The sequence below is a fragment of the Magnusiomyces paraingens genome (assembly GCF_902498895.1).
Source record: "Magnusiomyces paraingens strain CBS 517.90 genome assembly, contig: contig2, whole genome shotgun sequence".
Classification (NCBI taxonomy): Eukaryota; Fungi; Ascomycota; class Dipodascomycetes; order Dipodascales; family Dipodascaceae; genus Magnusiomyces; species Magnusiomyces paraingens.
In genome coordinates, this window is record NW_022474068.1 from 208575 (window position 1) to 234349 (window position 25775).

The 25775-nt window shown below is 37.9% G+C and overlaps 8 protein-coding genes across 8 annotated transcripts; 3 read left to right on the forward strand and 5 right to left on the reverse strand.

The window, feature by feature from the left end:
* Nucleotides 1–6: 6 nt before the first annotated feature.
* SAPINGB_P001811 (uncharacterized protein) lies at nt 7–4168 on the forward strand (the record flags this gene model as incomplete). The annotated part of the gene is made up of 2 exons (XM_031996531.1): nt 7–2355; nt 2411–4168. 2 exons carry the CDS (start codon nt 7–9, stop codon nt 4166–4168), a joined length of 4107 nt encoding a protein of 1368 aa, XP_031852422.1.
* A 580-nt stretch (nt 4169–4748) lies between these two features.
* Nucleotides 4749–6584, reverse strand: SAPINGB_P001812 (uncharacterized protein; the record flags this gene model as incomplete). Its single annotated transcript, XM_031996532.1, has 1 exon — nt 4749–6584. One exon carries the CDS (start codon nt 6582–6584, stop codon nt 4749–4751), a length of 1836 nt encoding a protein of 611 aa, XP_031852423.1.
* Nucleotides 6585–6926: 342 nt separating this feature from the next.
* On the forward strand, nt 6927–8879 carry SAPINGB_P001813 (uncharacterized protein; the record flags this gene model as incomplete). The annotated part of the gene is made up of 1 exon (XM_031996533.1): nt 6927–8879. The coding sequence occupies one exon, from the start codon at nt 6927–6929 to the stop codon at nt 8877–8879; it is 1953 nt and encodes a 650-aa protein (XP_031852424.1).
* Nucleotides 8880–9029: 150 nt separating this feature from the next.
* On the reverse strand, nt 9030–10144 carry SAPINGB_P001814 (40S ribosomal protein eS6; the record flags this gene model as incomplete). Its single annotated transcript, XM_031996534.1, has 2 exons — nt 9030–9749; nt 10139–10144. The coding sequence occupies 2 exons, from the start codon at nt 10142–10144 to the stop codon at nt 9030–9032; spliced, it is 726 nt and encodes a 241-aa protein (XP_031852425.1).
* A 2009-nt stretch (nt 10145–12153) lies between these two features.
* Nucleotides 12154–15515, reverse strand: SAPINGB_P001815 (uncharacterized protein; the record flags this gene model as incomplete). The annotated part of the gene is made up of 3 exons (XM_031996535.1): nt 12154–14943; nt 15248–15404; nt 15460–15515. 3 exons carry the CDS (start codon nt 15513–15515, stop codon nt 12154–12156), a joined length of 3003 nt encoding a protein of 1000 aa, XP_031852426.1.
* A 3561-nt stretch (nt 15516–19076) lies between these two features.
* SAPINGB_P001816 (uncharacterized protein) lies at nt 19077–19688 on the reverse strand (the record flags this gene model as incomplete). Its single annotated transcript, XM_031996536.1, has 1 exon — nt 19077–19688. One exon carries the CDS (start codon nt 19686–19688, stop codon nt 19077–19079), a length of 612 nt encoding a protein of 203 aa, XP_031852427.1.
* An 881-nt stretch (nt 19689–20569) lies between these two features.
* SAPINGB_P001817 (uncharacterized protein) lies at nt 20570–21193 on the reverse strand (the record flags this gene model as incomplete). Its single annotated transcript, XM_031996537.1, has 1 exon — nt 20570–21193. The coding sequence occupies one exon, from the start codon at nt 21191–21193 to the stop codon at nt 20570–20572; it is 624 nt and encodes a 207-aa protein (XP_031852428.1).
* A 3598-nt stretch (nt 21194–24791) lies between these two features.
* SAPINGB_P001818 (uncharacterized protein) lies at nt 24792–25760 on the forward strand (the record flags this gene model as incomplete). Its single annotated transcript, XM_031996538.1, has 2 exons — nt 24792–24806; nt 24957–25760. 2 exons carry the CDS (start codon nt 24792–24794, stop codon nt 25758–25760), a joined length of 819 nt encoding a protein of 272 aa, XP_031852429.1.
* Between the last annotated feature and the right edge of the window lie 15 nt (nt 25761–25775).

A 25775-nucleotide genomic window follows, 5' to 3' on the forward strand; every position in this document is an offset into this window, starting at 1 on the left:
CATTTGATGAGTCCCAAACTACAACAGCAGGCAGGCCCTGCTCCAGAAGAGGACTCATTTATTATCACGGACGAACAAAATCATTCTCCAGAATTAAATCACGGCCACCCGCTATCTTATCAGCATGAAAAAGACCACAAAACGCATCACAGTATCCATCTTGTTAAATCATCACACAGTGAAAAATTAGACAAGAAACAAAAAAAGAAGGAAAAGAAGGAAAAGAAAGAGAAAAAAGATGACGATTCTAACGATGACATCAAGTCACTTAATTTTGAAGGTCGTACTGAAGAAGAAATTGAAATTCTGAAAAGCCAAATTATCCAGCTAAATCAGAGTTTCTCGTATTTTACATTATATCGCTACGCTACACGGTTCGATCTGTTTCTTATATTTTCTTCCAATGTCAGTGCCATAATCTCCGGTGCTGCTCTTCCTCTTTTTACTTTAGTCATGGGTGGAATCACTAATGACTTTACTCACTTTTTAACCACCAACCAAGGCGGTGATGAGTTTCAAAAAAGTGTCAACCATAATACCCTTTTTTTTCTTTACCTCATGATTGGAATTCTCGCTTGTTCGACATTTCAAACTTTTATTTCAGTTGAACGTGGTGAAGTCCTTACTGCTCGTATTAGAGAGCATTATATAAAAGCTATTCTTCGCCAAAATATTGCTTATTTTGACAAAATTGGCCCCGGTGAAATAACAAATAGAATCACATCCGATATTAACGTTATTCAAGAGGGTATCTCAGAAAAGGTAAATCTGGTTTTTCAAGGATTTTCCACGTTTTTCTCTGCCCTTATTATTAGTTTCATTCGTTCCTGGCGTCTTTCTCTTATTCTTTTGTCTACCACATTTGCAATCATCTTTACTATGGGTGCATGCTCCTTTTTTCTCATGAAATACACAATTCGTGGCTTAGACGCCTTTTCAAAAGCTTCTTCTGTAGCTGAGGACATTCTCAGTTCTATTCGAACAACCACCGCTTTTGGCATTCAATCTCGTCTAACAAAGGGATACACTGAAAGCGTTAACGAATCATTTTTGAACGGGGTAAAAGCAGGCAGAGCAATGATGGTCATGGCAGGTGTATTGTGGGCTATTGCCTACTGGACTTATGGTCTCGCATTTTGGCAGGGATCCCGGTTTATTGCCAATGGCTCAAGTTCTCCAGGTGCCATGATCACAGTCACAATTTCTATCATGATTGGTGCAATGAGTATAGGAAATTTGGCCCCTGCTTTTCAATCTATTGGAAAATCCGTTGGCGCTGCCACAAAAATTTTTGGAACTATTGACCGAGTTCCGGTCATTGACTCTTCCTCAGAAGAGGGCGTAAAGCTGGATTCTATTGTTGGAAAAATTGAATTTCGTGATGTTTGCTTTGCCTATCCCTCACGGCCTAATGTCACTGTTTTAAATGGGTTTAATTTGTTGGTCAATCCTGGCGAAACAGTTGCTTTGGTGGGTGCATCAGGGTCTGGTAAATCCACAATAATTGGCATTTTGGAACGGTTTTACAGCTATCTAGGCGGCTCTGTCACTCTTGATGGCATTGAGCTTTCAACTTTTAATGTCAAGTGGCTCCGCCGGAACATCTCTCTTGTTTCCCAAGAACCTACATTGTTTAGTGTTTCCATTTTTGAAAATATTTGCTACGGTCTTCTTGGAACTGATTATGAAAATTCATCAGATGAAGAAAAATTAAGGCTAGTTGAAGATGCTTGCAAACAAGCCAATGCATGGGATTTCATTCAAACTCTTCCTCAAAAACTTGATACCAATGTGGGTCAACAGGGATTCCTACTCTCCGGTGGCCAAAAACAGCGCATTGCTATTGCTCGCGCAATCGTTTCTCAACCAAAAATTCTCCTCTTAGATGAAGCTACCTCTGCTTTGGACACAAAGTCAGAAGGTGTGGTGCAAGAAGCTTTAGACCGTGTTTCTACCAACCGCACCACCATTGTTATTGCTCATCGTCTTTCAACTATTAAAGATGCAGACAAAATCGTTGTTTTGTCCTCTGGTACTATCATTGAAACTGGAACACACAATGAGCTTTTGGAAAAAAGAGGTGCTTATTATTCTTTAGTTAAAGCACAAGACATTAAACAAAACGATTCTCACAATCATCATCATCATCCAGGATCTGCAAATCACAGTATTAAAAGTGTCGATGAAAAATCTGTTCAGAGTGAAAACGGTGGTAAGCAAGACTTATCGTTGTCTAAAACAGAAACAGTCAGCTCAGCTCAGTCAATTTCGGAAAAAGTTGTTGCCGATTTAACAGAAAAGGGCTATTTTAACACTGAAGTGGAAAAAAGAACAGTTCTTCAGTTGATTAAATTTGTGAGTTATTATCTCTATTTTTTAAAAAAAATTCTTCATTCTAACAGTTTTTTAGCTTTTAAAATTCACAAAGGGCTACAACAAGATTATTATTTTTGGTATTTTGGGCGGAACTATTGCTGGTGTCGGCTATCCTATAATGGCTTTTCTCTTTGGGAAAATTCTAAATAGTGTGATGGTCACCCCCGACCAGTATCCCCAAATGCGACATAATGTGAATGTTTACGCAGGGTATTGTGTTTTGCTTGGAGGTATCGAGTTAATTGTTACTTTCATTCTTTATGGAACTATGACATACCATACACAAGTTTTGGTCAGAGGTATTAGAATAAAGGTTTTTGAACATTACCTTAAAATGGATATTGCCTTTTTTGATAAAGATGAGAACTCCACTGGTGCTTTAACTTCTACGCTTTCCAAGGATGGTCAAAATGTTGAGGGTTTTGGTGGTGTTACACTTTCCCAGATTCTAAACAGTTTGGTCATTTTGATTAGTGGTATAATCATGTCTATTGTCATCAATTGGCGTCTTGGTTTAGTATGTACTGCTTGTGTTCCTCTTCTTGTCGGGTGCGGGTTTCTTCGCGTTTTTATTTTGCTCCGCTTGGAGGAGAGAGCCAAAAAGACTTATGAAGAATCGGGACAATATGCATGCGAAAGTGTCAGTGCCGTCCGTACCGTGGCATCTTTGACGAAAGAAGATCATGTTTGCCAGATATACTCTCAAACTGTTGAATCCCAGCTTTCCAATTCGAGATCTACTATGCTGCGGTCTGCCATTCTTTTTGGGCTTTCAGATGGTCTCTCCCCAGGTATCATGGGTCTTGGGTTCTGGTATGGTGCAACACTAATTAGAAAGGGTCAAAGTAATCCTTATATGTTTTTCACAGCTTTTATTGCTGTTATTTTTGGTGCTCAAAGTGCTGGAAATATTTTTTCGTATTCTTCAAGTATTGGTAAAGCACAGCAAGCTTCTCAAAACATTGCGGAGATTTTGGACGTTCAACCAAAAATTGATCCAACCTCCACAGAAGGCGATGTTTTGGAAAATATTGTAGGTGACATTGAATTCAAAAATGTTCACTTTAGATATCCATCACGTCTACATGTCCCTGTTTTACGGGGCCTTAACATTACAGTTAAACGCGGTCAATACGTTGCGCTTGTCGGATCTTCTGGGTGTGGTAAAAGTACCACAGTTAGTTTGCTGGAACGATTTTATCATCCTCTTGCAGGTCAAATTCTACTTGATGGGGTTGATATTACTACCCTTAATATTAAGAAATACCGTGAACACATTGGTCTGGTTCAGCAAGAGCCTGTGCTTTTTAGCGGTACAATCCGAGAAAATATTTTGCTTGGATTGGATGAAGAACAAGCTGCCATTGTTCCTGAAGAAGAGCTATACAATGCTGCCAAAAAGGCAAACATTCACGACTTTATCATGTCACTTCCTCAGGGATATGAAACAGATACTGGCACCAAGGGAACTCTCCTTTCAGGAGGTCAGAAACAGCGCATTGCCATTGCCCGCGCTATGATACGTAATCCCAAAGTGCTTCTTCTTGATGAAGCTACCTCGGCTTTAGACAGTGAGTCTGAAAAGGTGGTGCAAACGGCGTTAGATGAAGCTGCAAAGGGAAGAACAACAATTGCAGTGGCACATAGACTCTCGACGATTCAAAATGCAGATATTATTTATCTCATTGACAAGGGCTGTGTCGCAGAATCTGGAACTCATAGCGAACTAATTGAGCTCGAAGGTTTGTATTATCAGCTTGTCAAGATGCAGGATCTTGAGAAGACTGGGTAATAGTAATGTTTTGAATTTACTGTTTTTTTACATATTCTGATACATGTATTTTTGTTTTTCTGACTTATATATGACCAATTTTTTAAAGAAATGAACATGACTAAATTCCTTAATGCATATCTCAAAAACTATTGGGTTAGAGATGCATCATTTGTAAGACGAGTCGATCAAACATTGGTAAATGTACCAGAAAAAAATCTAGTCTGAAGTTAATAGTGCATGTTAGTTCTCCATGAGCTAGTTTAAGTAATCAATAAAAAAACCCATCACCAAAAGTCCAAACGCAACACTAGATCTAGTATAGCGAAACTTTTTCTATAAGTTTCAAATCACTAAAAGAGCAATCAAAGAAATGCCAGTAATCATAATAATAGCCTAATTTAATATCAGTAATTAGTATAGTAAAAGAAATAATCCAAAATTTTAATCAATGGATGCTATTGATAACTGATGTTTACTATTTTAAAAAAATTCATCAAGAAGCCTTGAAAACTATACCATAACTTGCTTGAAATATGGGCTATTTAATTTTTAAAAGCTTTCTTATTAAATGTTTGTTTATATGGTAATTCATTTTTCCTTAATTTTGTTGAAATTTTATAATGACATTGTCATGATATCTAGTTGGATCTAACTGCAACCTGTAGTCATTTGCCAATGAGAGTAGCGCCAAAAAGCATGTTGCTCTGGTTGGCTTACCAGGATTTAATTCAGTATCGTTTTCAAAAATAGCCGTTACTTGGTGGCTTATTTCATTAAATGAATCAGAAAGTTGGTAATAACCGGTTATTCTGCAATTCTCATCATTCTTGTCTTGACTAGCAAATGATGCCAAAAGGCACTCATCCATGGTATTCTTGAGCTCCAAAAAATTGACATAAGTAGAAAACTTGGAATATGCGAGAGGGGTATCTTTAACGCATTTGATTTCTCGCATTGTTACATTATTGTTGTTAACATCCGAAAGAGAAATAGAAACAGAGTTATTGTAGTCTGGAATATCATAAATATAGTCATTATTGTCAAACGATACCTCATCACTATCCTCTTCGTTTGGTATAGGAGGTGCTTCTCTGAAAAACATTTTAAAAAATTTATTTTGGTCAAGGGTTTCAACAATTTGAGTTAACACATTACGAATTGCTAGGTATCTATCCAGAGGTATCCGAGATTGAACATTGCCTTCTTCAAAAATCTCTTCTTCGTTAAATGGGGTATCATCGTTATCAAGAAAATCAATAAACTCTATCGGTTCACTGTCTCTTCTTCTTATTATTCTTCTTGACCTAGTTAAAAATAAAGATTCTCTTTCTTCTCCAGTCATAGCTGACCGAATGTTTTGTATCCTCCAATGCTCAGTTGGTAACTCAAAATTTCCCACAGGACCTGAATTTTCATAATTTAAAATGCTTTGAGCTTCTAAAACATTAGAAACAATATCAACAGGCTGTGCATCATTATCATTATCATTATAATCGTCATTGGTATCCTCCCAGTCCATATTATAGTCAAAAGATATCCTTTCGAATGTTGATTCTTCAAAAAAATCAACATTTGTTGTTTCCTGTGTAGCGATTCGGTTATGTTCCAATGGATGCATGCGTGTTCCTTTTGCTAGCGATTCTAGATAGGGAAGAGAAGGGCACATGGTTAGGTACTCTATATCGAGATCTCCTTCTCGTTGAAAAAATTTGCGATATACTCGTCGGAGATTAATTTGAGGAGCATCAGCATCACGTAAATCAATTTCTCGTTGAATTTCTTCTCTTCTTCGTTCTTCTTTAAGTGAAACTTTTTCATTAAGCAGAACATCATCTCCGTATAAAATTTTTGCTCCGTTGCTACCAAGACTCAATGAGTTTAAAAATAATGTCTTTGCGCTACCCTCTTTAAACTGCGACTGCAAATAGTAATATAAAGGACCTATGAAAGTGTTTTCGTTCCTGGCCTTATCACGAATGGCATCAAAATTGGGAGCTAAAGTACATGATCTTTTGTTACCTTTTCGTCGTTCTTGTCGTTGAGGTATCTCATCTTCAGAATCACTTTCCATATGAACATCGGAATCGTTCTCAACCTCGGTAGGCTGTCTTCGACGCTTATTATTTACAAAGCACACATTTATATTGTTTAATAATTGAACAGTTGATTGAGAAGCAAGATCTATTCGTGTACAATACAGTTTAACACAGTGATCGAGTGCATATGCTGTTCTTTGAAAGCTAAGCTTGTCATTTTCGAAAAGCGAATCCATCCAGTAAAACCGATCAATGAGCGAGTTAATCCATATTTTATCGTCTTTAGCATCGATAGAAGAAGCTTCTTGAAAAAGTAAGTCCCAATCATATGGCCGCTCAAAATCAAGACTTTCAGAAGATGAGCATTGCAATGCTCGAAAACTATTGGAGTCTTCCATGTTTGCTCTGGGGACTATGGCAACAAACAAACGTCATTTCGAAAAGTATGTGGTGGTGTTGAAGAAAATAAAGCCCCTCCATGATAATTTTCCGCAAACAGAATAACGCATATCACATGACCGTAATCTTGTTGGGTAACTAACGTAACATGCCGCTTCTCCAAGAAAGCTAGTCCTGACGAAAGATAAATGATTGTTTCTTGTTTCTTCATATCAGTTTCAAACTTTCTGAGGTTTTTTTTTTTTCATTCCCTTTCCTTTTGATCTCTCGTTTACACTATTCATTTTCCCCTATTTTGCATCATCTTTTGATATCTTTATAGTTATCTTTAAACTTAAACAATGCTCTCTTCGAGGCCTACAAAATGGCTTCAGATTCTTGCAAAATGTAAACCTTTAGCCCGGCCCGGACTCAAACCCCGGAAGCAACACGCCCTGCTTGGGCTGCGTGGATCTGGTGTTCAGCGGACAATGATGACTGTTCCTAACACTGAAAAGACTGCTCCATTTCGCAATCTGGCAGCTCCTTCTTTGGACTCGCTACCTAAGCCTCCGAAGAAAACAGTGCGCCCAAAGAAAACTCCTGGAGGGAAGAAGAAGGGCGGCTCAAAAGGTAAAGTTTTGTTGGTTTTACTAGGAGTCGGGACCGTGGGATACTTTTATGATTCATACTATAATGCTAGGGCACTGTCACGTACAATCAAAACAGTTTACACACTTACGAGTATTGCCATCGATTACAAACTCAACTTTGATGAATCAAAAGATATTCCTGGATTGCACTGGCGAACAGCCGAGAAGATTTACAATTTGATGATCTCTAACAAGGGTTTATACATCAAGATGGGACAGGCGTTAGCTGTGCAAGCAAGTATTTTCCCTCCCGAGTTCCAGCGCAAGTTTGCCAAGTTGTTTGATAACGCACCCCAGGATTCTTGGAGTGAAATTCGCCAGACTTTTGTCGAAGAATTTGGTAAGGAGCCAAGCGAGGTATTTGCTTATATTGACCCCAAGGCGATTGCAAGCGCTTCAGTTGCACAGGTGCACCGGGCCCAGCTTCAAAGTACAGGCGAGTGGGTTGCAGTTAAGGTACAGCATGCTGACATTCGCAAGCAAGTTGAGTGGGATTTGCAGACATACCAGAGTATGATGTGGATCTATGAAAAGTTATTTGACATGCCCATTTACTTTATTTCCAAGTACATTGCGGCGCGAATGAAGCTCGAGATTGATTTCCGCCACGAAGTGGAGAACTCGGAAATAACACGTGCCAACGTTGAGCGCGAATGGGGGTCGGGCGACTTCCCCGATGTCTACGTGCCTAAGGTTTATCGCGAGCTATGCACAGAACGCGTTATGGTGACTGAGTGGATTGACGGCACACCTCTTAGCAACAAGGAGGTGATTGTGCAGAATTTTGATGTTGCTGGTGTGATTGGTACTGTGTTGACGCTTTTTTCAAAACAGGTGTTTGAATGGGGCGCCGTGCACTGTGACCCGCATCCAGGAAATGTGATTGTACGCAAACGCCGCGGAACATCTATATTTGCCCAGTTGTTTGAGCGCGATGAGCAACAAGTTGTTTTGATTGACCATGGGTTGTATGTACACACGTCTGAAAAGTTTCGTGGAGAATACTCGCATCTCTGGCAATGTCTGTTTTTGTTTGATCGCGATGGAATCCGCGAGATTATGAAGAGCTGGGGTATTGGATCCGAGGATTTATTTGCGTCATCTGTGATGTTGAGACCTTATAGTGCAGAGGAGACCATTGTGACTTATAATGGTGGCCAGACAAACAAGGAACTGACACAGTATGAGTTGCAACAAAAGATGCGCAACAGAATGAAAACGTTTATTGTGGACGCAACGCGAATGCCGCTTGAACTTGTGTTTTTAGGCCGCACCATGTCGTTGCTTATGGGTTTGAATCGAATGTACGGATCACCTGTGAACCGTATCAAGATTTTGGCGTATGAGGCTAGTAAGGCGTTTAGTTACTACAATGCTATTGGAGTGATTGACGGGACGAGTCGGGGTGACAAGGGAACCATTTATGCTCCAGTGACTACACTTATTTATCTGTTGCAAGCATGGCTCGATTACACCAGATTCCGTTTGGTTGTAGTATTTTCAGATTTGGCATTCCACTTCTTTAGACTAGGCCAGCTATTTACTTTTAATAAGGAGCGTAAGGATCAAAAGGGTATGGAGGACTACCTTGAGAAGCAAATGGTTGGCATGGCCAACAAGATGGGCTTCCAAGTTGAAGAAGGCAAGCTCTTCAATGCATGAAAGATTGAATATAATATACAATAAAGAGATAGAGTAACAAAGACACATAACGTTTCAAGAGCCCTCCATTATGTCAACAACAATAATACAAGATCAAAAATCACCTAACAAATATACTTTTTTTTTTTATTATTTAAAAAGAAAAACAGTCTAAGCAGAAGCAGAGGCAGCCTTGAGGGAAGAAGCTCTTCTCTTCTTAGCCTCGAGGATCTCAGCATCACGCTCAGCACGGCGTTGAGCAACAAGCTGCTGGTACTCCTTGGCAGCCTGCTTGGAAGCCTCACGGCGAGCAATCTTTCTCTCCTCAATGGCCTTCTTGTGCTGGAGGGCTCTGGGGGTAACAAGACGCTGGATCTTGGGGGCCTTAGAGTAGGTCTTGCCGTTCTTGACAACCTCACGGCGGATAACGTACTTGCGGACATCATCCTCAGGAGTCAAGTTAAAGAACTTTCTAATGTTGGAAGCACGCTTGGGGCCGAGACGCTTGGGGGTCTGGGTGTTGGTAAGACCCTCAATCTCGCTGTCGCCCTGCTTGACAACAACAAGGGCAATGACGGCAAGGTCAGAACCAGTGATGCAGCCGCGGACAGACTTGCGCTTGCGCTCACCGGTTCTGCGGGGGCGGTAGCAAGAGTGGCCCTTGGAAAGCAAAAGGCGGACACGGGTGGGGTGGAGAACACCCTGCTTCATGGGGAAACCCTGCTTGTCGTTACCACCAGTGATCTTGAAGACGTAGCCCTTGAACTCGTCACCAAGGGAGTCACCCTCGACCTCCTGGCCCATGCGCTTCTCGTAAAGGACCTTGAGACGGTGCTCGTCATCAATCTCAATAAGCTTTTGAGTGCCGTTGGCAGGGTACGCAATGTTCAACTAGATTTATGGTTAGTTTTAAGTCTTTAAAATAAAAAACTTCCGACTTGACATGAATCTTATCCCTTGTGCCTTTAAATTTTCATAAATTTTTTTACGAGTTTCTCTTCATATTTTATAATTTTGCAATAGATTAAATAAAGTATAGCTGTCGTTTAAGTAGTGTCAGTAACATTTGATAAAAAAATTTCTAATAAATCGTATAAAGGTCATCCAAACTATCCACAAGTTTTAATATTTTCCTTTAATCACCAGTCGCCATGGTCAGTCTTTTAACAAGGGGTATCATCGGGCACAAGGGATATAAGTATATATAAAAAATGATAAGATATATACATTTCACACATGTCATTCATAGTGTCGGTTGACCAAAGGATGTCTAATCGTACCTTCATTGTGTGAAATTTCTGTCCTGTATATGCTGCTTGGGGCTGGGAATGTCAGTCGGCAAAGAGGTGGAAGGGGGGGAAGAAAAAAAGGGAAAAAGAAAGAGAGAGTGGGTGCGTGTGTGTGTAAGCCTAACCTAACCACTTGGTACATTGCACACACACACACATACACACACACAAACATAGGGCGCCACGCAAGAGAAATCTGTGACACTTTTTTTGTTACAACTGTTGGGCAGCAGGCCTGCCGTGAAAATTTTTTCATCTCCGAAAGCAAGGGGAACATTTATCGAGAGAGGTAGATAACATTAGGTCACGTGAGTAAGTGAAATGGTTGCTGACAACAAGATTAGAAATCCTTGGTACCGAGTCGAGCTTATGGGTAATAAAAATGAAATTTCCGTTTTTATAATTGTTGTGCGGCGCATCTTAACAAAACAAGTATATGTTCTGAGATATTTCATACTGTTAATGTGACTGTTAAGTTATGGCTGGCATTACATGGTTGTCACTTAATCAGCCCTAAGTTAGGGCTACTTAATAGTGTACTTCAAGGATAGCTCTTCTTTCATACCCGAAAATTCAAAACAGTCTTGAAAAATGAAAAAATAAGAAAAATGAGAATAATGAACTCGATAATTTTAACCATATATGCCGAATTCTAATCACAATAAGGTATTATATGCATATACTTTCATGAAACTAGGTTTTTCAATCAATTTCTTTTATAACTTTTAAACATATTTTACGTTGAATTTAGTGTTTAGGACTTTGATGATTTTTTTTCTTGTTAAATCATTTACTTCATTCATTTCATCTCATTTCGTCGTCTCTTTAAATTGGCATATTTTATTTGTTTTGTCTTTAAATTTGGAGTGTAGTATATCACTACTAATTAGTAGTTTTATTCATCCTTTTCTCTATCTAAATATAGCACCTACCGGGTCTTTTCGAATAACTTTGTTTTTCTTCTTTTTTTTCTTTCATTTAAATAACCTCAAACAAATGGAAGAAACCTTGGATAAAAAAAAATAATATATAATAAAATTTTAAAATCAATTCAGTTTTAATTTTGCTAAATGCAATGTTTCTTTAATTTCTTCTTCTATCCGTTAAATAGAAACGCCTTGCATACACTATGGCTTCTTTTTCAACCTTTTAAACGAAGATACTTGTAAAATCAAAGTTATACATGGCATTTGAGAATTAATTAACGTATACCCGGATAAGCTTATCTTTGAAATCTCAATAGAACCAGAAATAGATACAAGTTACTAATTATAGCAATTATATAGCAATTTTAGCAATTTTAGCAATTTTTCAAAAAAAAAAAATAAAAAGCATATTCCTTTTGATAGTCTTGGAATCTTGCAGCAGCCGTACAACGGCTTTCTGTATCTTTTCCTCAACAAATTTTCACAAGGTACTTGCTGTTCCACGGTCTTTTTTTTTTTTTTTTTTTTTTTTTTTTTTTTGGGAATTCCCAAAATCTCAGTTTATCTCTTATGGAATGAATTAGATTTTAAAAAAGTATTAATATCAGATATTCAAACCCCCTTTTTGAAACCACTCATTAAAAAAAAATTATACTTCTAGTTATATTTGTTAAGATCATTAATTAGTCTTTTTCATTAAACGGCTACAAAAAACAAATAAAATAATCATAGATGGGAATAAAAAAATCATTTCGTATACTATTTAAAAAACAACCAAAAAAAAAGAGAGAAAATTCATAAACATCATAAACAATAAAATAAAAGAAATAAAAAATAAAAATAAAAAACAGCAAATTTTGGGCATAAGTCATTGGTACATGTGCGGAGATTGTGGTAAAATGTTGGACTGTGTATTGAATAAAAAAAAATTTTGGGACGTGTGCGTAGACGGTTTTTTTGGTAATTTTTGTAATTTTAGTTGTAGACTTTGACTTCTCAAAGAGAAGAAACCCCCCATTCCTCAATCAATCTCTTCATAAAAATAAAAGTAATGACGAAAAAACAATATTATAGATTTCTTTATCCAGACGTCTTGATTCGCTTAGGATCTGGAGGACTAATTGCACCAATAGGCACCTCGCGTTTCAATCCACTTGAACTTTCTCCAATGCTAGACCCTGCTCCTGATGTAGAACCTATAGTTTCAGTGTCGTTACCGTTACCACTCTCTGATTCTTGTGCTAATGAGCTCGAGTTGGAACCATTAGCATCTACGCCAGCGCTTGTTCCTGAAGTTGCGCTGGGGCCTGCTTCTGGGCCTGCTCCAGAACCACTTGCAGACCCGCTGCTGTTGTTTCCAACAGCGCTCGATGATGAAGTGGTTGTGGGTGAACGCGTGTCGCTAAGCGATTGTAATGACGTTGTAACTACTGGTGTATTAAACTGCAACGGGGACTGCAAGATATCTGACCCAAGATGGTAACGACTAGGCCCACCAAGGCTAAAGTATGGAGCAGTCAAACTTGTTGCGGAAGGCAAAGCTGTAGGACCTGATTGACTGTTGCTATTACTATTATTGTTGCTACTGCTACTGCTACTGCTGTTGTTGTTATTGTTATTATTATTGTTATTGTTATTGTTATTGTTGCTATTAGCCCCATTATTGTTTGCAGTGCTATTACTTCCACCGCTGCTAGTGTTACTACCAGACCCTCCGTTGGTGCTACCAGAACTGCTAGTGCCAGCACCACCACCACCACTGCTTCCACCTGTAATCGAGTGAATTCCAAGAGAAGTTGAGGGGGCTGAAACGCCACTGCTGCTACTTGGACCACTGAAAGCCACGTTAAAATTCCAATCTCCATAAGGGTATGGTGATGGGAGAAGATCCGACATGACCCGAGACGGGAGTGCGGCGGAAAGCGGCGTCTGCTCACCATTATTTGACACAAGGGGGTGCCGACTGAAAGGGTTGGGAGGGCCGAGTCCAGCCGCACTGGGGTTGAGGTAGTTGGAAGGAGATGGTGGAGGAAGGTATACCCCGGAGGAGTTACTATTGGAAAGAGAAGCAGTGAGAGGACCATTATTAGAGGAAGAAGAAGAGGAAGAAGAGGCACCGATTCCACCCACCCCATTTGCCGAAGAGACACCGCCAAGACCTGTTTGTGAAGAGGAAGTGGGGTTAGACGAAGAGTTGGAAGAAGAAGAAGCAGCAGCGCCTGCGCCGGTGGCTCCGCCATTTCCGTGAGAACCACCTTGGGTGCCATTTGCGGCTGCAGCTGCTGCAGCTGCCTTGGACTTGTCTTGCAAGTCATCCGACAGAGTACGGTCTTTTGACCGCTCGGCCGAGGTGATTTGGCCGTCGTGTGTCTGGTCAAGAGGGATTTGGACTTTGAGCTTAGGTCGCATGCTGGGACCACTGGGGTGGAGTCCACCACCTGTGGTACCCGAGGTGGAACTAGTCAAACCACCTATGCCTTTGCCATTGATTGGTGATGGGGACGCTGATGAGCGGGGGTTCATGAAATGGTCGACTGTGCGGATAGGATGGAGAGCTGGGGCTGGGTATGTGAGAGAAGTACGGGTCGATGAAGAAGAGGTGTCATCAGGAGCATTTGATCGAGATATAAAAGGCTTATTATCAGAAATAGTTCCAGATTCACTAGACTGGCCTTGAGCCAAAGATTGGGGCTGTTGTTGTTGTTGTTGATAATATTGTTGGGTTTGAATATCACGGCTGTAAATAATACCATCAGGATAACGATGCATATTTGCTGCTGCTGCTGCCGCTGCTGCTGCAGAAGCGGCAGAAACAGGAGGCATGGCTGCTGTGGTGGTTGATGTGGGTGGTGCAGCAGTCGTCATTCCGTTAGTACGGTATGAATAAATTCGTGACGGGTGTTGCTGCATCTGAGCTTGGAATTGGCCTTGTGTCTGGAATTGGCCCTGTGCTTGGGCTTGAGCTTGAGCCTGAGCTTGAGCTTGAGCCTGAACTTGTTGAGCATATATTGGATTCATATATCCAGGATGTGGAGCATAATGCTGTTGCATACCAGTTGGGATCTGTTGCTGCTGTGGTTGTTGTTGTTGTTGGTGAGGCATGCGTGCAAACCCCTGGACATGTTGTTGCTGTTGTTGCATAGCTGCGGCTGATGATGTTGCAGCAGCTGATGCCGTGGCCATGGTAGAGGATGTGGATGGATAAAGAGTGGTAGGGTAAAACTGGGATTGTCTACTGGGGTCCTGGAGATCAGTAACCGAGGGGTATATAACAGCATGGGGGTGTTGCAGAGAAGCAGCCGATGTAGCTAATGGCTGGGGAATCATGGAATGAGCAGAATAAAGTTGTGCTTGAATTTGTTGCTGCTGTTGCTGCTGCTGCTGCTGTTGCTGCTGCTGCTGCTGCTGCTGCTGCTGTTGCTGAATTTGATGTTGAGCAGTTGCAGAAGTATAAGGGTCTTCAGACTTTATGGAAATATGAGAAAGAGATGATTTCTTGGAATGATTGCCACCACTACTTGGGCCTCCAAGTTTATCACTTGATAAAGAAGATGCATTAATATTAGGTGTGGAAGAAGCGGAGATGTTATTTTGCTGGACGTGAGGTGATGCTGTTGTGATTGAGACTTGAGAAGAGGATCGGGAGTGGGTCTTTATTTTTTTCTTGGTGACATTTGGTGATGGTGTTGCCGTGGTTGAGATATTACTGGCATTGTGGTTTGAGCCATGGCCAGCAGAAGGACGGTTTGTATGGTTAGACCCAATGTCATCGTCATCGTCATAGTCGTCATCATCGTCGTCGTGCTTTGAGTTTGGATCGGACTTATCGCGAGAATAATCCTTGAGCCGTTTTGCTTCATAAGGGGATGTCTATGAAAAAAAAAAAAAAAGTTAGTTAGTTAGTTAGTTATGGGGTTTATGTATTTTGGAAGCAAAAAGGTAAAGCAGCAAAAAAAAAAAAAAAAAAAAAAAAGGCTGTGTTTCTAAAAATAGCAGCAACACCACTTTTAAATCCCACCACTACCACCACACAATCATGAAAAAAGCATGCTGACCTGCCAAATGACAAGCAAATCGTCTTCAGTTGTAGTAGGAAAAGATGATGAAAGAGAGTCCAGAAGAAAGTTTTCGTGCAAAAAAAATAAAAAAAGAAAGAAAGAAAGATTATACTCACGGATTGATATCTGGAAATGATGTTTCTTGGTTCGGTGGAAGAGAACTCGTAAAGACGGTTGTTGGTGCCAAATATGATGACAGAGATGTCGACCTGGCAGAGTACAGCAAGCTCGTAAGCTTTTTTGAAAAGACCAGCCTTGCGCTTAAGAAATGTTCTAGAAGGTGTCAATAACAAGTAGCTTATGATGGTGATGATGGTAAATAACTTACACTGAACGGTTACGTTCATTCTCAAGAGGCAGAATGTCGATTTTCCGGCGACCCATCGGATATAAGGGTAGGAGTATATAGAGAAAGAGTTTGATGTAAAAGGATTTTAAGCCTTTTAGTAGAATAAGTCAAGAATAAAAGGGGGAAATGCCAGTTGACTGATTGTTTTGGTTCTACCGAGATATGTTAAGATGAAAAGATGATGGCACACACGGAACTAGATCGCCAAATGGAGCGAGCGCGACAAAAAAAAAAAAAAAAATTTACTCTTTTGTTTCAATATATATTCTTTTGGTTATTAGATTATTAATGGATATTAATGAAACAAATATGATATGGAGTAAATTCTTGTTGTTGATTTTTTTTTCTTTTTTTTTTTTTTAAATCAAAAGACTTTAAAAATTTTCTAGTTTTGGTAGTTGTTGTTGTTGTTGTTTTTGTTGTTGTGGTGGTGGTGATGGTGATGGTGATGGTGATGGTGGTAGAATGGGATTAATTAATTAAGTAATTAAGTAAATAGAAATAAATAAATAGAGGGGGAGAAAAAAAAATCCCCCCGAAGATTTCCCTAAAAAATAAATAAAAACTGTTGATCGGGAAGAGGAAGTGTTTATCAGCGTTTTAATATAAACAATAGAAGTCAACCTTGAAACTCCAACATGAGATTTTGCTTTTTTTTTTTTTCTCTCTCTCTATTTATTGATGATAAAAACCAATATTTAAAAGTTTTTGAAAGTAAAAAAAAAAAAAAATAAAATAAAGGAGAAAGAAAAAAAAAAAAATTAATTAATTAAACACTTTTTTTTTTTTTTTTTTGGTGGTGAAGAAAATCTGCTTTTTGCCTGTCATCCATTAACTTGTCTAATGTAGAGAGCCAACCGTTTTTTTTATTTATTTTTTATTTTTTTCTGTAACAACAAAAAAAAAAAATTAACAAAATGCGCTCTTTGATGCCTCTTCTTAGGTTTTCCGCCGGCTTTCCAGGCCATTTATTACTCGGCCCGATAAAACGTTGTTGTCAAATATAACAAACGACAATGACGGAGATGAAATTTTCAAGATAATGATAAAAAAAAATTCCATTGATGCCTGCATCTCCATGATTTCGTTCCTTCTTTTTTTTTTTCAAATATATATATATATATATATATAGGTACTTTTCTTTTGCAACGGCTTTCCTTCTCTGTTGAACCCGGAATCCAACCCGACATTTCAGGTACTGTTAGGCTTACTCTGCTGAGCGGCATCATCCTTGGTTTGCCGTACTTGATAGGTACAACAAACAAAACTGATGACGTTTGATGATGATGACCAACCTTCCTTCCTTCCTTCCTTCCATCGTTCCTTCCTTCTTTCAATCTGGATCCTCAATTTCCATGCTTGCGGGCCAAAAATCCCGTTTATTTTTCTTTAACTTTCTTCTTTTTCTAAAATTTCAATGACGTAGATTTAAGCATCTCTCTTCTTTTTCATTTAGATCCAAACAATGCTCTTATCTCCACTTTAATTCAACCTTATAAACCTTCACAATTTGACATTGTTATTCAATATATATCATTCTATTTAAATAACCCTCGTCAGAAACTTTTCTAAAAAACTTCTATTATTTTATCAACGTCATTACGGGACCTTTTTTTTTTCTTCAATCTTTTTTTTTTTTTTTTTTGGCTGGTTACTAAAAATAGCGCAGCGCCGTTCCAAGACTTTTTTTTGAGGGGAGGGGTATTTTAGCCTCCTCTAAATATGAAGTTCCTATTTAACTCTCACAAAACATTGTCTTAATTACACAGATTCAAGTCACATATTTGAAATATTCTTCTTTCTAATCCTTAAGATTACCTCAACACTAAAGAATTTACAATTTTTCCTCAATCATCAATTTATTTCAACTATTTATATTGAGAAAACCCTCCAGTTGGAAAAAATATTTTTTTAATCAAAATTTCTAAAAAAATATATTATATATTTTTATATTAATAAAAAAAAGAAAAAGATCTTAAACGATTGTCTTATTAATGTGGATATTTAGAAGACATTAATAAAAATTTCTTCTCACTCGTATAAACCGCACCTGATCTCATTCACAATTTAAATAATACATTGCCCACATATTGGATTATATAATAATTAATAATTAATAATTAATAATTAATAATTAATAATTAACACCAGCAACAATGGAAACCCTTTAGTTGATCCAATACAAGTAATTTGAGTGTCTGAAAAGTTTGTGCCAATAATAAGAAAAATCGTAAATCCATGTACAAGATTTTCAGATTTTATAGGCCCAGTTAACTAATTAATATTGACTGCAATTCCATTAATGAATTTATAATGAAAATTACAATTTAAGTTACTTATATCACTCTCACTGATAGCAAGATTTTGACCGTCACACAACTTTGTGAAACTACCACAATTATTGAAACAACAGTCTATATGAATTATATCAGACCCAAATATCATTCGGAAATAAAAAAAAAAACTATTTTTGGCAAATCTCTTAAAATATAATCATTATTTTAACTCATATTGCTGTTACCAAATAGACCTCATGGAATAATGTCAATACTAACGCAACCTCTACAGTCACCGAATTCAGTGAAATGACTACAGGTATACATTATAACAATTATATTAATAGCACAGCTTCGACTGTTACAGGGTCTTATACAACTATCAATATTTTTAGTGTGACTTTGAGAAAATACCAAATATACTTCTTATACCACTTATGTCACTATGGTTAATGGAGATACTGTGACGATTGCTGGATCTTGTAATACAAAACCTATGGGGGTTCTAATAATTTCGGGCAAGAGTAATGTTACTGTCTGTTTTTCTTGATATTTCTACAGAAAGTTGATCTATCATTACTGTTACAATACCTGTGGAAAATAATGTTTTTTTGTCATTTATCATTTGTCGTTTTTTTCCCATGGTTTCTGAAAATGTCCCAGAGTTGGCAAATACTGTTGTTAACCCAGGTTATTCTTTATAAGCTTGGGTTATCACAGTTTTACACCTTACTGAAGAAAATAATTTTGAGGCCTCTTCTGTCTCTGCCCAATCAACACCATCATCTACTTCGTTCTGCACAAATATTACTTTTGTTATTAATAGTTTCACACAGACCATTACTGCAAGGATTGCTTCACATTGATCTGCTGTTCCTGTTTTTCCAACTGAGTCCAAGAGCAGTGTTCCCTATTCAAGGTTTACCAATTTGGCACACTACATTGAAACCTGCTGGTTTTAACTTTGCCTGATACTATGAAAATTATTGAGCAATTAATTAAATGGTGGACGATTGGTTTCCCCTTTAAAAAAAATCATATTATTGCTTTTACAGTGAGCTCTGCACCTTATTTTATCTTGGCTTTTATTTTATAATAAGACATTTATCATTTTTTTATGAGGTTATTTTATTCTTTTGATGTCTGTATTAAGAGATATATATAATTTAATCACCGTTTTATTTTAAATCAAGAACTAGTTCACGTTTCCTCAAAACATCCTGACAACTAACATTTTTTTTAAAAGTCTATGTACGGCTGTATCGCCGTTACAAATATATTACAAGAAGAAATATATTACTAAAAACATTAATCCTACTTTTAATCGCGATGAGCTTTGGACACAATTTCATAAAACCACTCGCCTTGAAGTTCCGCAATCTTACGCTCAAGATCGGTAGGAGTGCGGGATCCGTCAGCACCGGCAAAAGTACCAGCACCCCAAGGGGATCCACCATGAACTTCTTCAAGGTTTGTCAAGTACTGACCAGCCTTTTTATAGCCGAGAGGGACATAAATGAGACCATGGTGGGTGAGAGTTGAGATGGAATTGAGAGCAGTAACTTCTTGACCGCCACCAGGAGTTCCAGTGGAGACAAAAAGTCCGGCATATTTGCCATTGAGAGAAGCTTTTGCCCAGAGACCGCCGGTGGAATCCCAGAAATTGCGCCATTGGGAGGGCTGGTTGCCGTACCGTGTTGGGACGCCAAAGAGAAACGCGTCGTACTCAAGGAGAGTATCAGGGGTAGCGAGAGGGTCTTCTGACTTGGGCGGGGCCTTAACGAGTTCGAGAATTTTGGGAGGAAGAGTTTCTCCGACCTGGAAGAGATCTGCCTTACCGCCGGCGTTCTTTATGCCTTGGCCGGCAGAAAGAGCGAGGGTGCGGATGTGTCCGTAGAGAGAGTAGTAGATGATAGCAATCTTAGGGGCCATTGTAGATTATTATTATGGAGATAATGGTATTATAAAGATATTGAGTTTGGTTTTGGTTTGAATCAGTATTATTTGATAGAATTATATGTATAGAAAAGATGATTGAAAAAAAAAAAGAAATTGTCTTAAAGGAGCAAACCGGTTGGCTTAAATACTTTTTTTTTTTTTGATTTTCTGTAATGGTGCAAAACACTTGGTATGATTACAACATATCTTGAACCCTGATGGACATTATCAAAATGTAAAAGAAAGACACATTATAGAGCAGCGTGTATCTGTTAATGATTGATTATTTACATTTTGATATAATCATGATTGAGTGCTTTTTTTATTTTTATTTTTTTTTTTTATTTTCAATCAATTATAAATTGACGACAAAAGGTTATTATTGCCAACTGCTTCATCATATGTTGATAAAAAGCTTGGTGTGTTAGTAACTCATTGTTAATAATACATTTATTAAGCCTATTACTAACCTGTTGCTAATGGGCTTTAAAATTCTGACCACCACCATTGCTACAATTGATCGAGAATTCATTTTTAAAATTAAACAAAAAGGGCATCATTTAGCGGAACAATATAAACGACAAAGAAATATATTGATGAATACTGCTATTATTAGCATTTGAATAAGTTTGAAATTAAAGGACGATAACTAACAATCTATACTTTCTTTTTTCTCTATTTGCCTCGCTTATTCTTGTGTTTTTTTTTTTAAAAAAACAATAGTAACAATGCATTTTTCGGAAATGAAGATAAAGATTAAATCGTCATCAACTTAAATATACAATTGAGCATTTTCAAAAAAAAAAAAAAAAAAAAAAAAAAAAAAAAAAATTATTCATCAACAACATTTATATTATTTATAAACTTAGTACACATTACACAGTATCTGGGAACTTGACGAGTGAGACAGTTTCGTAAAAAGACTTGCCCTGAATAAAAGCAATTTTGAGCTCCAATTTAGTGGGCTGGCGTGAACCATCGGCTCCTGCAAAAGTACCGGCACCCCAAGGAGAGCCACCATGGACTTCGTCAAGACTCGTCACTTCAGGGAAAGTGTTTTTGTAGCCCAAGGGCACAAAAATGATGCCATGGTGAGCCAATGTAGACAAGGAATTAAGAACAGTGACTTCCTGACCACCACCGGGGGTTCCTGAGGACACAAACACGCCAGCGTATTTACCGTGGAGAGCACCTTTAGCCCAAAGTCCGCCCGTGGCATCCCAGTAGGCCTTCCACTGGGCAGGGAAGTTGCCGTAGCGGGTGGGAATTCCAAACAAAAAGGCATCGTAGTGAGTGAGAGTCTCACGGTCAGCTACTGGGTCGCTGGGTTTGGGAGGAGCATGCATCTTGACCAAAACATCGTCAGAAAGGGTCTCAGGGACTTGGAAAATGTCAGCAGTGCCACCAGCAGCCTCAATGCCGGCTTTGACTTCATGGGCGACAGTGGCAATGTGGCCGTAAAGTGAGTAGTAGACGATAGCAATTTTAGGTCCAGCCATTGTTAAGCGTATATGTTTTGATTTTTTTTTTCTTTTTTTTTGTAAGAAAGCAGTTTTTTTTATGGAGATTGTAAGAGAGAGTTTGTATAAGGGTTTATAGAAGAGAAAGAGAGGAAAAAAACAGATAAAAAGGGAAACATCTTGATATTTATATCTATACTTAACGGCTACAATTGAACTTTAATCTTTGTCGAGTTTCATGCCAATGACCGTGTAAAGATTAGCACCTTATTATCCTCCCCCACACACACTCCAACCCACTGCAACCACAATATTAAAAAAAAAAAAGTAAACTTATATTGGGATAACACATGAGTAACAGATTGGTAATTCTTGAAAAGGGGAGAAAACTTAAAAAAAAAATTCGTATAAGATATTACTACACGATTTAAAATTGAAATTTTTACCAATTGAACTGACAGCAAGTTAATAAACACCCAGTCATCAAGTTTGTTAGTTTTTTTTTTTATGTGAAATGTCTTGGTACATAACGATGATGACAAAGGGATCGCCGTGCGCGTGTTTTTTTTCTTGAAGAGACGCGTATGGAGGTCAATCAACATGACAATATCATTCATTCACGTGATAACTTTAGTTTACTCAAGTTAAAGTTATTAAAGTTATTTAAGTTATTTTAAAGTAAATTGATTTAGGGTTCCAACATAAAACTTACTCCCGACTTTTGTTTTCTCACAAAAGGAATCTTTATACTCAAGCTTATTTAATGAATACAAAATAATTGTAGCTATTTCTTATTTGGAACTACAATTTTTTTTCCAAAAATTTTAATGGTGTAATCATACATATAGATCAGTACTTTTAATCAATAAGTTCTAATTGTAACTAATTCTACTCGATATATATCGACCCCACTACAAATAGTCTTTGATCTTCCACTTTCCACTATGCACAAAGAAATTAGCCCATCGACAAATGCGACTATATATCAGCAAGTTAACAGATCAAGAGTTTATCTGCTCCAATTATGGAATTGGTAAATTGTAGGATAATATGAATGTGGGGATGACAGCAGCTAAAACAAATAAAAAGGGGACGAGGAAGTGACTGAGAGAAGTGGCAAAGTTAATGAGTTCATAGTGTTAAGGCTACCGTTGAAAAAAAAAACCAATTGAGGAGCATTCTGGAGGCAGGAAGAGACCCAGAAACTTTGAAATACATGGAAATGTTATCACTTCTTATTGGAGAAGAGGCTATTAAAGAAAAACAGAAAAAATTGATACGGTAAAAAAAAAAAAGTAAACTTTGAACCGAGGCTGCTAGATGGCTTAGTGATACCAATAGCACCGATGTTCTTAAGGCTGAGGGTAAACGAAATTGGGATTTTTTGCAATGGTTCATATTGTTTCAGGAGAGTAAAAGAAAAAAAATGGAAGTCTGAGAATGATTTCAGACAGACTTTAGTGAGCTTAATAAGCATGTTCGACCACAAAATACAGACCTGATGACGGTTGAACGTATGTTATGTATAATACAAGGTGCTATCAACCTTGGGCTAATCTAAAGAAGTGTCAATTTGCATTGACAGACTTTAAGTACTTAAGGTACAGGGTTATTAGAGGGAGAAGGGGGGGGGGGGAAAGAATGTTTAATTGCCGAAGCATATTAATACCTTTATGGAAATGGCCACTTCCAAAACTGTAAGTCAAGTGGATATATTTTCCTGGCAGTGGTCCCAATGGGGTGAAATTTCTCCAAGACTGATTGTTGGTAATGGTCAACTTAAAAGAATTCTGGAGTCAATAATAACAACAGGCGCAATATCAACGAAGAGTTGCAGAAAAGTGGACGCACAGCGACAATTTTACAGGGAAGCTGATATCAGACATTTATGACATTCGGAGGCTGTTAAAGTATCAAATTTCCCAGTGGAGTTACTTGGGTTATTAATTGGGAGCTACACAAGATACACATTATTTTAAAGAGTGAGAAGGAAAGGCCGGGTCCCGGTAAAAGTGAATAGAGAATGGAGAAGGGTGGGTTAATGAGTGGTCGAAAGTTGAGACTTGGTTTAATGCTCTATACACAGTGATGAAAGTGATGAGGGGACACGATGTGATATCGGTCTTTGATAATGTAATTTTGAGAGGTGATGAGAGGGTGAAGAATAAAGAATTAGACTTAGAGGGACCCAAAGGCCAATAAGAAAAAAATTATAGCCGGTGAGTAAGGGCTTCGAAAAAGAAAAAAAAAAGGATATCTTTTGTGAGGTTGCCCAAGATAGGATTTAGAAGAAGGGAATTGCTGTAGATACGTGGTCGCAGGGATCCTTAAAGTGTAGGATAGGATTTAGATCAAGATCAAACAAGTTTGTGGATAAATTAGAAATCTGGTGACAATAAGGGAATGAATAAAAAAACAAAAACAAAAAAATAATTCATAAAGCAATAAATTTGACAGATGGAGAATAAATATTAAAAGAAAAAAAAAATATAAACAAGAAAGATAATTGAAGGAAATACGAAAAAAAAAAATAAAAGATGAAGTTCTAAGTAAAATATGTTACAAATCTATATATATTATTACATTATTATAATGTAATATAAAACGTAAACATTCGGGTATTCCGTTAAGTTTTTTTCACAGGCAGCCCAGATGCCTTTAGGATTCCTCTTAGTAAAACCCGCTATCGTGACTTTTTCATTTATTTTTATATTAAAAAATGGAAAAAAAAAATACATTTAAATCAAAATAATTTCCCTTTTTTTCTTCCTCCTTATAATCTTCAATTTAAATTTTTTAAAATTCTATTAATCAACAGTAATTGATTTGAAATCACCATTTTTTTTTTTTTTTTTTTTTTTTGTAGTTATAATAATTTTTAATTTTTAATTTTTAATAAGCCAAGTAATGATGTTGTTGTGTCCAAAGATCTTTGATTGAAATTTGTCATCTTTATAAAATTTATAAATCCTAAGTATCAATGCAAACGTACAGAAAACCCATGGTAACAGCCGTACAAAAATGCCTGTTTCGGGTTTAGCTTACATAACTTCGCCTCACTAATATCCAAAATAGGAAAATTAATTCTCCAACATCCCCATTATTAAGGATTAGCTAACGGTGGTGGAAAAGAAAAAAAAAAAAAAAAAAAAAAGAAAGAACCTTCGCTCAACCAGCAACTGCTTTGTCAGAATGATGGATTTCTTATTATCGCGTCTTTTGAGCTCTAAGATGATATATTCACATTTAGGTCCCTCTAATAATAATTATGGAAATGCGGAATGTGTCGACTTTTTTTTTTTTTTTTTTTGGGTCTCCTCCCCCCTTTTATATATATATATATAATAAATATATATAAACCTTGTTTTCTTCTTCTTCTTCTTCTTTTTTTTTTTTTTTTTTTTTTTAAAACTCTTTTTCTTCTTTTTTAATTATTTTTCCATTTTGTAAAAATTTAATAAACCCCGAATTGGATTTAGAAATAAACCTTCTTTTCTATATACAATACCCACATAAAAAAGGAAAACTAAAACTTATATCCTCTCCTTTTTTTTCTTTTCTACTTACAAGGCTTTTGTCCTACTTTAAATCTCAATTCATCAAGCTTTTTTAAATATCATATACCCACTCTAATACAATGACTAAAATAGCTGTAAGTCTTAATCCATCGTCTTTTTCTTTTTCTTCACGTTTAATACTTATTTCTTCTCCCTCGCTCTATCCATCCCTTATAAATTCACACATCGTTTCTCGTTTAAAATTCTCAATTGAATTCGTCGTCTAACATTTACTTTCCACACAGATTGTCTACTACTCAACTTATGGCCACACCCTCCAGCTTGCCAAGGAGGAAGCTGCTGGTGTTGAGGCAGCCGGTGCCCAAGTTGACATTTTCCAAATCCCTGAAACTCTTAGCGGCGAGATTCTCGAGAAGATGCATGCTCCTCCTAAACCTTCCGACATTCCTTACGCAGACCTTAACACTCTGACAGAGTACGACGGTATTCTGTTTGGATTTTCCACCCGTTTCGGCACTTATGCTGCCCAATTCAAGGCCTTTTGGGATGCATCCGGCGGTCTTTGGGCATCCGGAGCTTTCCACGGCAAATACGTCGGCCTTTTCCTTTCTACAGGCACAATGGGCGGTGGCCAGGAGACTCTGGCCCGTAACACAATCTCTTCCTTTGTCCACCATGGCATGATTTACGTTCCTCTTGGCTACAAGGATGCCTTTGGCGAGCTTGCAAACCTTGAGGAGGTTCACGGTGGTTCTCCTTGGGGTGCCGGTACTTTTGCCGGTGCTGATGGTTCCAGGCTTCCCTCGGAGCTTGAGAAGAAGGTGGCTTTTACTCAGGGCAAGTCTTTTGCCGGTGTTGTGTTGAGAGCTACCTCTGGTGCAGCTAATGCTGCCGCTGCCGAAACTGCTACTCCTGCCGCTGCTCCTGTCGCTGCTCCTGTCGCTGCTGCTGCTGCTACCGAACCTGCTGCTGCTCCCGCTGTCGAGAAAAAGGCTGCAGCTCCTGCACCCCGGGCAAACCAGCAGGCAGCTCCTGCCAAAAAGCCTGCTGAAGAAAAGAAGAAGTTTGGCTGCTGCATAATAATGTAAAAGAAGCGTCCGATT